Source organism: Pteropus alecto, unplaced genomic scaffold (genome assembly GCF_000325575.1).
Source record: "Pteropus alecto unplaced genomic scaffold, ASM32557v1 scaffold398, whole genome shotgun sequence".
NCBI classification, from domain to species: domain Eukaryota; kingdom Metazoa; phylum Chordata; class Mammalia; order Chiroptera; family Pteropodidae; genus Pteropus; species Pteropus alecto.
In genome coordinates, this window is record NW_006442497.1 from 5232315 (window position 1) to 5248226 (window position 15912).

General features: G+C 40.8%; 1 protein-coding gene across 2 annotated transcripts in view; it reads right to left on the reverse strand.

Annotated features, from left to right (window-relative positions):
- DHRS7C (dehydrogenase/reductase 7C) overlaps positions 1–9133 on the reverse strand; it is a 16076-nt gene extending 6943 nt beyond the window's left edge. Inside the window, exons 1-2 of one of the 2 annotated variants that reach the window (XM_006922386.1) lie at positions 8980–9133; positions 929–1041 (exon numbers count right to left, since the gene is read on the reverse strand). In XM_006922386.1, coding sequence (XP_006922448.1) covers positions 929–1041; positions 8980–9133 — 267 coding nt within the window. Of the gene's footprint in view, positions 1–926; positions 1042–8979 lie in introns of both variants that reach the window. The other variant, XM_006922387.1, reaches the window with a different exon arrangement.
- Positions 9134–15912: the final 6779 nt, after the last annotated feature.

A 15912-nucleotide genomic window follows, 5' to 3' on the forward strand; every position in this document is an offset into this window, starting at 1 on the left:
GAGACAGTCAAGGCATGTGTGGAAATACCTCCCTCCCACAGACCTTGGGGTCCCTCAGTCTAAGAGACACCCTTTTTGAAATTCAGAAATTCAGAGCACATGGAATTACTACAAAAATGATGAAGAAGAAGCAGAAATGACTCTGGAAGGAAGAAAATTGATGGAGAATCCACTCTTGGGGACCAGAGCAAATATGCAGTTTTAAGCCTGAATTTTTGGCAATGGGGCCATAACTAATAAACCCAAATGGGGCCATAACTAATAAACCCAATGGGGCCATAACTAATAAACCCAATGGGGCCATAACTAATAAACCCAAATGAATATTACCCTTCACATTCCAGTGGTAATGTCATTACTTAAGATATATCTGAGTTTTTTGGAAATTGCTTCCCAACCTAGCTTACAAGCCATATGTAACTTTGTAGCTACATTTTGTTTTTGACCAAAATCATACACTCAGCACAAGATCAGAGCACTATCTATGTGCCATGCATTGTGTTCAGCCCTAAACCCTTGCAGTCATCAAGACTCTCATGATTTAGAGGGGTATGGATGGGAAAATTGATAACACCACGTGGTTAATGCAATCTCAGTGTTTGACAAACACTAGTCCTGAGATATACCCTCGAAAGGTATATCCCTGGTCAAATTTGTTTGAGAAACACAGGCTATTCTATGTTCTTGGAGATACACAATGCACATTAGCATATCAAAGGCTCTGAAAAGTACTGTAGTAAAGAAACCAACCAGACAAGCTTGACTTAACTCAGTATTTCTCACACAATTGACCTCAAAACCTTGTTTTTACTCAATACCTAACAACATTTCAAGAAACATACCTTGACCAAAGAGCTGCTCTTTAACATAATGAAAGCTAAGCGTGCCCAAGAGTTAGTTACCCAAGCTGACTGCTAGAAGGCCTTACCTTGCTGGGGTCGGCCACGCTGATCAAAGCATCATATAGATTCTCTAGCCTCTCCCAGTTCTTTCCGCACAGCACCAGCCTTGCCCCACCTGTGTGGAACACCCGAGCACACTCTGTGGGGAAGAAGGAAAGAAGGCAGGTTGTGCTGTGTGGGTGGAGCCACTGATGGTGAGACACTCTGTCTTACAAATTCAAGAATTCAAAGAATCCAAGACTCTTAGGGCCATGAGATTCTTTAGAGGTCATTTCATTTAACATCCTCCCTGGACTGGAAATTTTCTTTTTCATTTCTAGCCTCAGCACAGTTGCCTCCTCTGAAGGGGAGCTCATAGTAAGGTGGACCAGCCCTTCCTTCCTTGGATAGTTCTGATTATTAGGACATTTTTTTCTTAAATTGAACAGAAAGATGACCCTGTTCATCTAGCCCTCCAGGACCATAGCCTAAATATATCTCAATCTAAAGATATTGGAAACAGCCAATGTATTTCCCAGACCAATTTCATTTACATTTTCTCTGTAGATAGATATTCCAGCCAGGGTTCTTTTTATTAAAAAAGTAGATCTGCCTTCTGTGTAGGTTTACTTTTTCTGGACTAATCCAATATAGAACTTTCTCAACAGAGCAATGGCCAGCAGACACACAGCGTTCTTGTATAGCAATAACGCTGATCTTTAAGAACAATAAAAGCTAACATATTTTGAGAGTTTACTTGTTCTAGGGATTATTGAAAGAGATGTAAAAATATTAGCTCATGTAATTCTCACAATAACCCTATGAGATAGTAACTTAGATTGAGTTCTCTAGAAGCAGAATCAGAGACAGGGATACAGTTGATCAGAATTTGCTGAGGGAGTGTGCTCTTCAGAGAAAATCTATCAGGGGGGAAGGGCATAGAGTAGGTGCCAGACAAGGATGTGGTCTCAGGTAAAGACTAGCCAAGGCTGCATCCAAGGACGGCTCTGGAATGTAAACTCGATTGCAAAACTCTCCTACCTAGAGGCAAGAGGACCAGCCTTTTGTACATCTGTGTCAACCAGTCACTGACTGTGCTGCCTCCCTCTGTGTGTGGGAGCAGAGTGTGTAACTCCTGGGCAAGTCAATGTCTACCAGCAGAGGGCAAATCTGTGAGCCCTGGGCCAACATTTACAGCACCTGGGGAACAAATAAACTGGCCAGGCACAGGGATCTGAGGACACCACCACCACCACCACGACCACCATCTACTGTGGGGGTATAACTGTTTCTGTCTCATTTTATACTAAGCAGTGGGAGGCCTGGCCTGACCAGGGATGCTGAAGGATATAGCTGGGCAGCACTGGGTGCCCACTGGAAGCTGGGTATCTTGAGTGCAATGGCTCAAAGTGATTCAAAGTTGTGTGAGGCTCAGCAGTCTGTTGCAGGGGGAGAGAACAGAGCTAGATGGACAGGATAGACAGTTGGCTGGGGTTTGATAAGTGGACATTGCGGTTGTCCAGAGAGGAGTAAGAGTAAAGGCGGAGGCGGGGTGCGGGTGGGGAGCTGGCAATAAAGGAGAAAAGTAGAGGGCTCCAGAGACAAGAGGTCTCAGTGAGGTCTAGAAACAGGTGTGGTGGGTATGACTGAGAGAGATGGGAGGAGGTGACTGAGAGAGATGGGAAGAGGGAAGCTGTGGTCAGTTCTGCTGACAGGGAAACCTGAATCAAGAAATAACTGTTAATGATGTCACCTTGAGTTTAGGACCATAGAGAATGGATGATTTCTCTAAATGTAAGTATTTTATTGAGAAAGAAGCATGATGATTCTGGATGGCAAAGTTCAATAAAGACTTCAATCCATCTCTCAGTGAATTCGATGCAAATCAAGATCCTAGCATGTTTTGAAAAGTGACAGAAAGATCTTAAACTTCATTTGGAATAATTACAAACTTCATTTAGAATAAAAAACATGCAAGAAAAGCAAAAAACATTTCTATAAACAAAAATGAGGATGGAATAGTTATAATATATTTAAAATATATTATAAAGTCACAGAAATTAAAGCAGACAGTGGTTCAAGTATAGATAGAAATATTGATTAAAAATAGAGCCAAGTATTCACAAGAATTTAGTATATGATAAAGTTAGTATGTTGAATCAGTGTGGAAAGAATACACTATTTAAAAAGTGGTATTTGGACTACTGGATAACTATTTGGCTGGGGGAAAAAAATCTAGATGCAATAAACCAAAATGTTTTCAATAATTAAAAGTAAAAACAGAGTCATAAAAGAACTAGAAGAAAAGAGATGAATATATAACCCCGCTTTGGGGAAAGATCTTTTAAGCACGAAGCCGAAGGAAGAAGTCATAACAGAAATGATTTATAAATTTTTATCCTTAAGAGAAGCTTCCTTGCAGCAGAAAACACAAATAAAAAGAGCAAGATAAACTGAGAAAACCTATTTATAATACATATGTCAGAAGAGGGTTAATTTATTTGACCCACAAAGAACTCTTATAAATCAAAAAGAAAAAAATGTAAAGACCTTAATAAAGGAATTAGCTAGTGAGATGAGTAAGGAATTCATAAGAGAAATACAGAGAATATACAAAAAATAAAAGTTCAATGCCAACAATACAGAAATGCAGATTAAAACGTGTCACTGATTTTAATCTATCAGATAACCAAAACCAAAATTGTTAATAGTCATAGCTTCACTGCTGGTGGTGTAAACTGCCAAAATCTTTTGGAAGAAAAATTTGACAGAATCCTTAAAAATAAGTATGGACTTTGACCCAGTCATTTCGTTTGTGAGAATTTTTTCTAGGAAGATAATTTGGAGTTACTGCATGGACATAGTTATAATATTGTTTATCTCAGTCCCATAATAATAGTAAAGAGCTGGGGATGATTGCAAATGTCCAATATTATATGAAATTGGTTAAGTAAATTATAGTAAACTATATGTCAAATATTTTGAGGTCTTTAAAACTCATGTTGTAGAAATAGGTCTACTGAAATGGAAAGAAGTTAACGATATAGAACTTTAAAAAAGAGATTCAAAACTGTGTCTAATATAATGCCATAACACTTGACTCTGTGTGTGTGTAATTGGATGTTAAATTGTACATATGTATATGTAACAGAATTTTAAATTGGAAGTTGGACTGAGGAACCAAGATCAAATAGATATAAAATTCCAAAGTTAGTTGCCAGTCCAAGATACAGATTTCGGAATTAACTATAACCCTGTTTTATGGAGCTCTTTACCCAAAAATTGGACAAAAATAGATCAAGGAAGAGGAGAGGGGACTTTGAAAAAGGATTTTTGGGGCGAAGAGAACTGTTATGTATTTGCCCATTATCTCTATCCTAGAGAGAAGTGTGACGGTAGGACCATTTGAACAGCATGCTATGAGTTCCCTGTGGCCAGGAGTCTGAGTCATGCCTGAGAAATCTAATGGGAGAGACCATGGGCCAACTGTCCCCAAGGCAGAAGAGAGAACTGTGGCTGCCCCATGGGGATCGGTCTGTGTTGTTGAAGATCCCATGCACAACCACAGTGGACCACAGGTAGGGCTTGAGTTGATTGGGACCTCATTTGAATTTTGCCCTAGAGGACATCTCAGAAGAGCAGTGAGACCCTAAAACAGAGGGCTTAGGGGGAGTAGATCCTGAAATCCGTGTGGAGTTGGGACTGAGCACACAGAGCACACCCTCTTCACAGAAAGTGTGAACTGGTATTCCCAGGGAGTATGCTGCAAGATCCACAAAAGTTCCACAAGAAAAAGCATCAGACTTGGTTTTAAACATGTGCCAGGCCATGGAGTTTGAAGCTGTCTCATAACAATGCCAGGCAGGTAAGATTTTTTTCCTGCTCTCCCTCTCTCCCCTCCTTCCTGCCCCACTACCCCCAGAGGCGTCAGAAAGAGAGGCAAGCTGGCAGGCAACCTGCTCTAGCCGGGGAGGAGCGGAGAGGGGGAAAGACAGTTCAACTTCAATGAAAATGGACATGTTTGCTAATGTATTGGATTGGGTATACCAGCTCCTGAACCAATGCTGTGTTTTAGAACTTATAACCTCAGGGTTTTGTATAATCTAATAATATTAGAAAAGTCATGGGACTGTCTGAGTTTTTTAAAAAATCAAGAGTCAGAGGTGATAATTTACCCTCTGCATATCTCATCTCACCACAGCCCTGATTCTTGCTGGTTACACCTATAAGCATCATAAAGGAGCTGAAAGGAAATAAGATGAGTGTTCTTGAGTAGATGGCGTTTCAGGTGTGTTTTATGTTCTTTTACTTAAAAAATTCCTTTTTTAAAAAAAATATGGCTTTTATAATAACAGAATTCACTAAAGAAATTTCATTAAGAGAAAGCAAGCCTGGCTTTCCTGATGTTCAGCTGGAATTCTGAGTGGCAGCCACGCTGGGTGTGGGGCAGCCATCATGGCAGGGTCTTACAAACCAGGGAAGTGAGATTCCATGAGATGAAATGATTTACCCAGAGTCCACAGCTGGTTGGTGGTGAAGCCAGCATGTTAGCCCATGCAGTAACATTCCAGGGTGCCTGTTTACCACACTAGGCTGCCTCTTGGCCAATGCCCACTGCTGAGAAAGGCACATGTCAGGGGTGTGTTGTTATGAGCCCACACCCTCCCTTTCTAACATGGCGATGGACACATATTTATAAGCTGGGTACTGGGTAGGTGAAGAGCCTATGATCAAGAGCCAGACCAAACTTTTGGCCTTGACCTTCTTTGGAGGGGCAACCAGCAGTGTTCTTACCATCATTCCATTTCCCCTTTACTCTGCTAACACTTTGTCTTTCCCAGGGGCTTGGGAAAGGCTAGAGCCCAGTGGTGCAATCACTGCTTCGATCCAGCAAGGCCGAAGGCACACTCCCAAATATGTAAGTCATTTTTGCTCACTCCAGGCATTAGGTATACCCTGGTGTTCTTATTTTTATTCTTTATCGGCTCCACTGAGCACAACATTTATCTTGTGTCAAGCACGTGGGCACTAGGTTTTTTCTTTTTCTTCAGACATAAATTGAGCTCTCAGTCCCATATTTTCCCAAATCTGAGATGCCATCTACTGTAAGATGCCTCTTGATTTCAGAGATATTAAAATGCAAAAGGATGGCCTGCAAATATTGTAAGTTGCTGTTGATTAAAAGAAAATCAGCTTGATTTCAGAAAATTTTAAAGGTGAGTAACTATTCATCTTAGAGGTGCTGCAGCAGACATAAATTGAGCTCTCAGTCCCATATTTTCCCAAATCTGAGATGCCATCTACTGTAAGATGCCTCTTGATTTCAGAGATATTAAAATGCAAAAGGATGGCCTGCAAATATTGTAAGTTGCTGTTGATTAAAAGAAAATCAGCTTGATTTCAGAAAATTTTAAAGGTGAGTAACTATTCATCTTAGAGGTGATGAAACACAGAAAGTGTTGTGCTCTTTGAAGTACAGTGGTTAAAAATTTTAAGAGTCACTCTTGCTGCAGAAATTGTGGGTACAAGGTGACCCGATTTCTTACTTGGCTGAATGGTGTGGGTTTGGGGGTGAGGGTTAGGTGTCCTGACCTTTGGCTATTTGATTTCTCTAGTAAACAGCTTAGCTCTGGGCTCCCTGCTGGGTTTGGTCAGGTTCCATGGGACCAGGAGTGTGCTGTGGGCTGTGCCTAACCTGTGCCATCTACTCAGTGCCCCTCACTTTTTTCTTGCCTTGGACCTGAGAATTGGAGTAGTTTAAACCTGGAATTACTGTGGTCAGCATCATGTTTTGGTTAGGCATTTATTTAAGGTCACATATACCCAGCTTCTCAAGTTACTTCTAAATACTTGAACTTTATTTTTTTTTCTGCTTTGCTTTTCTTTGCAGGCTGAGTCCATACAGTATAGGAAAAAAAAAAAAAAGGCGCTGACAGTAGTCAGGACAGAAACTAGACCATAGCCCTCTGTAAATGCCGTTTTGCCCCTGAGATATAGTTCCTGGGCACCTGATTTGTACAATGTGTCATTATAACCAAATAAGACTTAAAAGATAAATAAGACTATTTACATATACATTACTCAGTTCTATCTAGTAATACAGAAAATCAAGAAAGATATAGAAGAACTGAACAGCTTCCTCAACCATCTGGAACACTCTGGGAATATTCCGCTGAAAAACAGAAGAATACAGGTTCTTGTCAAGTGCCCATGGATCATTCACCAAGATCATTTATATCCTGGGCCATAAAACACACCTCAACAAATTTAAAAGAATTAAAATCATACAGAATATGTTCTCTGATCATATTGAAATCTAGTTAGAAATCAATAAAACAAATATATGACATACTTATCCAAATGAGTGCCTTTCCTCATCAGATGGTCACTTTTAGAGGCTATTCATTAAATAAACGGTTTTTGAGTACTTATTGTATGCCAGGCTTTGAGCTAGGAGGCAGGGGCACTACAGGATGAACAAAGCATAGGATTCACCATAGGAGAGTGTGTGTCTAGTGAACCAACTGAGAAACACACAGATACAGCAGAGTGTGAGAAGTGAGCCAATGGTGGTGTGTTTCTCTGAGGAGCCATGAGATCCCAGAGGCCATTTCCTCAGGGCCATCAAGATAATCAGGGAAGACTTCATGATGAAGGAGTCTCATGCTGGCTGCGGGACTGATGCTAGATGGGCATGTTCTACTTGAAGAACAAGGTTTCTCCAAAGACTTTGACTCTTGAGTGTCTCTAGGTGGGTGTCTCTTATCCAGTTCCCCAGGGCAACCACCACTCCCTGTTGTCTTGTGTCTGGTCTGGTTGAGAAATGTGAGTGCCTGGCTTGTCCCTATAGGAGATGGAGTTTATGTCCCCCTCTCATTTGAGTACTGAGTGTAATGATGCAGGATATCCTCTTCGGAAATCGCTTCTGGGACCCACAAAAAGGCCACACAGAGAACCTAGTTTATCTGCCTTACATTTTGTTTTTTTCACCTTACATGTTGAATCCAAATTGATCACCCATTGAAATTGAACCCACCCTCAAAGCGTGCAGATTGGCTGTCATTGGGATGCCTAAGAGAGAAGGAGTCTTAGAGAATTCCCACACAAGAGGATATAAACATTCTCGCGATGGCAGCACTGTGAGATTAGGTGCCCAGACCCCAGGGAGACTCTTTGGAAGGGGCATCATCCAATACTCATCGCAATACTCAGACATCGTTGACTCAGTGAACGCTTTTTAAGTGACCTAATGAATGGTTGGCTGTGTATGTTCTATGTTTGATTAAAAATAGCAAAAACGAAAGCAAAAATTACATCCAAACTATGTAACATACGGTGCTGCACTGCCATTGTGTAGAATGATAATCAGAATTTACAAACCTAAGGACATTTACTACTCCTTATGTCACAGATGTCACCAAAGGTGGTAGGGCCCTCATAGACCATTTAATTCAGGGGCTGCAAACGTAAATGCCTTCAAGGCCAGAGAGAGATATGGTTGAAAGAATCGGGTCAGATGTGGTATAGTAAGGACCAGTGGGGTGTGTGGCAAACTGGAGCATGCATGTTCTACCTAAATGTGGTCATTGTTATTAGCATTAATCACACCTGAGTGGTACCCATATAGTTCCAGGCACTGTTCTAAGAACTTTCCATCTGTTAATTTATTTATTCCTCACAGCAACATGATGAGGTAGAGATTACTAGTACCTTCACTTTACATTTGAGAAATCCAAGGCAGAGAAGTGAAGCCACCAGCTAGTACATGGTGGAGCCAGGAATTGAGCTCACTGCTCAAGTCTGGGCTCATAACCACTACGCTGCCCCAGCTAAGGGTTTTGCATTTCAAAATTTCTGGAGATCACACCTGCAGACCACTTTGACTCTGAGATTGCAACCCCAGATAGCCCAGTGCCCTCATTTCTCAGGCAAGGAAGCTGCAGCCTCCAAAAGAGAAGATACTTGATGATTAATAATAGACACTAGGAGAGAATGCAGCCTTAACTCTCACCAGCCCAGTGGGCTTGCCTGCACGGCACCCTCCCCTGCTTGTCCCTCAGGGCAGGAGCGGGCACAAGTGGGGGCAAAGCCAGCTTACCCTTGCCCAGTCCTGAGATGGCATCGGTGATCACCACCACTTTGTTCTGCACGGCTGACTTTGACCACAGCCTGGACACCTCTTGGTAGATGAAGAGAAGACCACTGATTCCCAAGAGCAGCAACGGCAGGATGAGCACAGCTATGACTCCCATCTTGTTCTGGGGAAAATGATAAAAAGGAATTGACTTGGCTAAGAGACTCTGATGGAGACACCGGGGCAGGGGGAGGCCCCAAGACTACAGGGTGCACTTACACATGCACCAAGCCCTGAGTGTCCTCTCCAGGGAGCTGGTCTCTGTGGAAGCCCCGAAGGCTGCTTCCGAGCTGAACACCCTGTTAATCCCCAAATGTCTGATGCATAAGAAATTACTCACGGTGTTGCGGAAAGCCAACCAAATCCAGGGGCCTGCCCTCCCAAAGGTTAATTGCAAATTTAATTAAAATAGATCTGCATTTTTGGAAGGAAATCCATGTGTTAAGGCCACTTGCTTGAGCCCTAATGACTATTTATAGCTCTCAGTGCACTAAAGGGCTTTACAGGGTAAATATAGTGTCTGTTCTGATATTCAGGGACACATGCTGGCCGGGTCTGATTTCAGAGTCCTTGCCAGGACTTTTAAAGCTCTCTGGTTTGCCTGTTAGAGGTTTCCTCCGCAGTTTGAAGCGGGGCATTAGGGATCAGGACTTGGGAATTCAGCACACATATCCTTGCCCTCACTTCGATTAACCCTCATATCAGGTAGCTTCTAGGTAGCTCAGATGGGCGTGGCAGCAAGCCTTCTGAACTTCCCATTCTGGTTAGGGATGAAGAGCATAACTGTGAAACAGAATGGAGCCGACTGCAGAATGAACCACTTGGAGGCGTGACACGAACTATTGGAAAGAGCAGAATTTAGGGAGTGTTTTTCATTAGTCACAGTATTCCCCCTCTTTGAGGCTTAGCTTCCTCATCCGTGAAATGGACATAACAGTCTTATCTTGCAGGACCGTCTCATAAATAGATTAACTATTGTTATCTTTAATGATTAAAAATATTAAGAATTTATCCCATGTTAAATATTTTAATTATAAAAGGGAACTTAGAGGTTTAGAAATGGAGAGACCTAAATAGCTAAAATCCAGTTCGAATACTCATACCATCAAAAACCAGAAGACCAGTCATAGCAACATCCTAATTTGTGTGGTAAGGATCATGGGCTGACAGGAAGCGAAGCAAGAAGCTGTGCACAGGGGTGGGAGTGGGGAAACTGCATTTCTTTCTTGCAAATTAAGAATGACCAGGAACATTAAAAGAACCTCCAGCTTTTTATTGACCTGTAATCTATATAAGAATGTGCACATAAATGTAACATTTCCTGAATTTTCATAAACTGAACATGTCCCTGTAAGAGCATTGGCAACATGCCTGCATCGTGTCTCTTTCCAGCTCTTAAGGGTAACTGCTTTCTATCTTTTAAAAGCATACATTAGTTTTACCTGAGCTTAAAACATTTCTTTTATTTAAATAGAGTCACAAGTTATTACTGTTTTGCTCAACATTACATTCGTGAGATTCATCTGTATTGTTGTGTCAAGTTGGAGATCTTTCTTTTCATTGTGCAGATACACCTCACATTTTAAATTTATTCCTCTGAGACGGGGCACTTGGGTGATTTTTGTATGGGGCTGCCCTTTGACTCACCTAGGGAAAAGGAAGGGGGAAGAGGATCTGTCTCTACTCTGCCCTCAGAAAGGCAGCATGATGGGTTTGGAGTCCAGCAGCCCTGAGTCTGAATCACAGTTCTGTTTCTGACTTATGTGCAGCCTCGGGCACACATTAGACCTTCTGAATCTCACAGCCATCAACTGGAAATTGCACTAATACTATTAGCTTCCTCACTGGGCCATAGTGGACAATCGAAAATGTAAGAGGTGACATTTAAACAATACCCAGAATGAATCTGGCCCATAGCTGGGGCTGATGGTTTCAGTTTCTCCCTTCTCCCCTGGCTATTTTTTCCAGTCTGTGTTGGTTCCCCTTGTTGCCTTTCCTCAATGCATGTCAGAATCCTTTCCCGAGGACCCTGGGCAGCGTTCAGAGATGAAGGATGCCAGGGCTAAGTCAGGTAATGTGTGCACACATACTTTTATAAACAGTAGATTATTGGGTCAATATCATCTTCTCACCACCCCATGCATGTTCTCTGGGCTGTCAGTCCTGTTAGCTTTGTTGTTCTCTCTAGCCAGGATAATCACTTGTTTTGCTGCATGAAGCCACTTCCATTCCTGATCTCTCTTTGGAAGGGTGGGTGCAGCTGATCCATAGAGGCACTCATGCATGGGTGGCAGGACTGTCGTAGAGTGGGAGGCAAGAATGGGGCAGAATGGTGGGTTGTTGAACTAGCCTGACATCTAAAACAATTGTCTGAAAGGAGACTCAGATATGGTGGCTGCCTGCGTCTGCACCCAGGGAGTGGGGAGGGCTCAACAAGGAGACAATGGCTTCTGCCAGCACTTTTGTCTGGGTGAAAGCTGCCCCTCCAGCCCTTGCCCTGAAGCCGGAGAATTCGGTTCCTCCCTGTATGTCTCTAGGGCCTTTAAGCAGCTGCCCCAGCGTTGGAACTCAGAGCAAGTGAGTTTGTCAACGAAGAACAATTGTCAATGAAGAACAATTCATGTATAATATCAAAGATCACTGAACAAAGAGAAACTGATGGAGACTCAGAAGTAAATATGGATAAGTAAATGAAGCCATTTGATGTAATGGAAAGTGATTAAAGGACCTGGATCTAAATATGGACCCTGGACAAGTCACTTAACATTTGAATCTCAAGCTAGCTTATCTCAAAAATGGGATGATAATAATCATGACATTGTTATGGTGGCCAAAAAAAGTGGGAACCTGGTTTCAAACCATTAAAACACTGTAAAAATGTAAGAAATTGTTGGTAAATTTATTAAGGAAATAAGACAAGAAAAATAAAGAAATTATAAAAGGCTCTGTATCTTCACTGGGAAATAAATTTTAACAGCCAAAGGGAAGGCAAACACATGCCACAGAGTAAAGGAAGGAGATAGATAATCCTTCTGAAAGAGAAATTCTAGTAAGTTTCTTTTCCCCTTCCATGTTATATCTAGGGCAATAATGATAACGATAAGGGCCACAGAAGGTTCAAAGTATTTAACATGAACGATCTCATGTTAATCATGCGATCACTATCCTTCTGGGGAAACTGAGGTGTAGAGAGCATATTAATTTTGTCATGATTACACAGTCAGTAAATAGCATAGTCAAGATTTAAACTCAGATAATCTAGCTTCGGAGTCTGTGTTTTTTACTATTATACTGTTTCCAATTACATAAACAAAGAAGATTTAAATTTTCTCTAAGGTATATGTAGAAGTTCCTGGTGTTGAAGTGTTCTAAACTATATACAAATGACATTTATAAAAATGATTGAGGAACACTCCATGTAGTGTTGAACAAATATTGAGGTACTTTATTGCACTTCAGTTATAATATCAAAGATCACTGAGCAAATAAAAAGATTTTGCAAATAAAAAAATTGTCTGGAATATTCGGCTTAAAAGGGGGGGAATTTCTGATGCATGCCACAGCATGAATGCCCCTTGAGGATATTATGCTGAGTGAGATAAGCCTGTCACAAAAAGACATACTGTATGATTCCACTTACATAAAGTACCAAGAGTAGTCAAATTCATAGAGATAGAAAGTGAAATGGCTATTGTGAGGGTCTGGTGGGGAGGGGAAGGCAGGGTTGCTTTGTTTTGCGACTACAGAGTTCCAGTTTTGCAAGATGAAGATCTGTGGATGGATGGTGGTGATGGTTGCACAGCAATGTGAAGGAACTGAGATGCCCACTGCAGTGTACACTTAAAAAATAATTAAGATGGCAAATTTTATATTAGGTGTTTTTTCTGTACTAAAAAAATTGGAAAAAATTATCTTTCCTTGAAGAGACAGTCCCAATATAAAGTGTCTCGAATGGCTTTACATTTATATAAAATGTAAAGCCATTCGAGACACTTTCATGTCTAGTATAGACATATATTAGATTTACTATATCTATGTATATTAAATGTGCACAATCGTGCAAAGGAATGATCCAAATGGCGGTTACTTCGTGGGAGAGAGCAAGGAGGAGGAGATGGTGAGGGGCATGTGAGGCATTAGTTGTAGCTCTTACATTTTATTTCTTGTTTTTTCTTTTTTCAAAAGAGAGACCTCTGGCATGACAAAGAAATTAGTTCTGTTAAATCTGATCTGTGGGTACATGCGTGTCTGTTACATTATTTTAAATATATTGAGGTATTTTCTAATTGAAAATAGAAAATAAACAGAAAAAGAGAGAAGCAGATGGATCCTGTCTGACATCCTTGTGATGTCATCTGACCTCCCAAATTCTCCTGTTTTCAATTTACTCTCTTCTTTTTCTCCCAGGTTTTCAGTGTGCGAAGGATGTTCCTCTCCTGCTTTATGTGATAACTTAAAAAAATTCTAGTTCTTCATGCCCTATCTTGGTATTCTGTCTTTCAGTTGCAGCACAGTTGACTTAATAAAGGTGAATAATATTATCGTCAGGCATCTAAGTGATTAAAATGTCTTTTAACCTTTAACCTTGGCTCTTTTCCAGTGTCCCCAAACCTCCCTTCTGACACACAATGCTAAATTGTTTCTATAGTTGGCCCCTTGAAGGCCGGGGTACATTCTCAGTCATGCTTGTATCTCCATGACATCCACAGAGCTTTATATACACATACATGTTGAATGAATAAAAAATGTTAACATGAGCAAACATGACTAGTCTCACTAGGTGGGCCTACTAACCTTAATCCCTCTCAGCCGAGACTACCCAGCTGTGGTTCCCTAAGGGGATTCTTCTAATGACAGAAAGGCAGCTAAGTCATCAAATCCAAGGAAACAATCTGTAAAATGGGTTCTCAGCCAATCAAGTGAGTATAGGGCTAAATTCACTAATTCTGGAAAAAATAATTGGCTCACTGGTATCAGACTGCTGTTTTCTCAGTTCATCTGTGAACCCCTTGTTTATTCTTGCCTAACCACTTCACGTCGGCTGCCACCCCTCTTGTCACGCACTGCGTAAGAGGAGACATACACCCATTGCCTGCCAAGTTCCTTGAACCTGGTCAGGGACGATCACTGAGCTCCAAAGCTGGTTCTGCCTGATGATGGGTTTGTTATTCAGAACAGCCGACATTCTGGAAACAACCTCGTTTATTGATGCAGAAAGTAGACCATAGACATGGAGCATTTCTTTGACCACAAACAGGCATTTTGCTAATGCCAGAAAAGGAAGAAGGTTGACTTCTTACTTCTAGGAGAAATGGCATTTTGCCTGGAACACTGTAGACACCTGATAAAATTCACCAAATGGTTAACTAAGAATGGATGGCTTCCAGGCTAAAAATGGTTGGTGGATTTGCACTCATTTGATCTTGGCTTTCTCTTGACAAGGTTACTGAGATTTCGTTATTGTTCCCCCAACTCATTGGCAAGGCTCAGCCTCTATCTTGTTTCCTTATATACTCTTGGGACCTAACGCAGTGCTTTGCACATGGCAGATACTAGCAGTTAATCCTTCCACTGTGCTTATTAAGTTAAAGGCAATGTTCTAAGATCTTCGAATTTACTAACATGCTTAGATCTCACAACCCTTAAAATAGACAAGATTCTTCTCTCATTTTACAGATAAGAAAACTGAGATATAGAGAGACAAATGACTTGCCCAACGTCAAGGTGAGGAGCTAGGATTTACATTCAGGCAACTTGGCTCCAGAGTCCATGCTCTTAATCACAAGCTATATTACATGAAATGCTAAAAAAATCTATTTGATAAGAGTATATATATTCTCATTTGATAATTCTCTCTATATACACACATATACATACTTCCAGACATGTCCGTATATGTGTGTGTATGGGGTTTCTATTTGCCAAACATTGTTCTAGATGCTGGGGTAGAACAGTTCTTGCCATAGAGAAATAATTTACAATCTATAAGAGGGGAATAGATATATAAAGAAATTACTTCAATATACAAGGAGTTAAAATCCACCTGGGTCTGTCTTACAGCAAAGATAGATGAACACTAGAGGCCTTGGTTCTGTTTCTTGATCTGGGGGTGGTTACGTGGCTGTGTGCACTGTCTGAAAATTCATTAGGCTGTACACTTAGAATTTGTGTACTTTTCTGTATATATGTTAAGCTTTAATAAAATCGACATTTAAAAATTTTTAAAGTGCCTTGGGAGCTCAGAGGATGTCTCACATGAATCCAGAAAATTCATTTTTTTCTTGGCAACTTCAACCATATTCTCCTCAGATGTGATTTTTTTTTTTTTTTGAGAGAACTAAACAACTGTCTTTTTGAAAATATTTTCAGGGCATTTTCTTCTCTTTAAGATTAGACTCTGACTCAATTTTGTGACAGTGACACAGAATCTACCTGCACAGATACACAGGGGTAATGTGAAGGGCAGAGGCTGCTGGGTACAAATCCTTTTACTCTAGGTGAAGAGATGGCCCAGGGCACTCTAGCATGCCTTCTCTGTGTTGGGCTTATTCCAGAAATTTCATTTTATATCTTTTCAAATAAGCATCATTCAACAAAACACAGAATTTCATGGGACCAATATCTGTTAGGCAGGTACTCAATTAGAGCCCCAGACATGAAGAAATTAGCTGGATTTTCCCTTATTCTATGACAATATAAACGTTACAGTTTAGCATAGCAGATTGAGTGATTTTATTTGAAACATTCAGGTTTTTAAAAAGTTTTTTCAGAAATGATGTGTTTGCTAAATGTATAAATACATTTTTTAAATGAATTTGAGCAAGGATATATTTAGAGGTGTTAGAATTTAACAGTCCATTTTATTTTCAAAAACTCAAATTATGTGTCTTATAATCA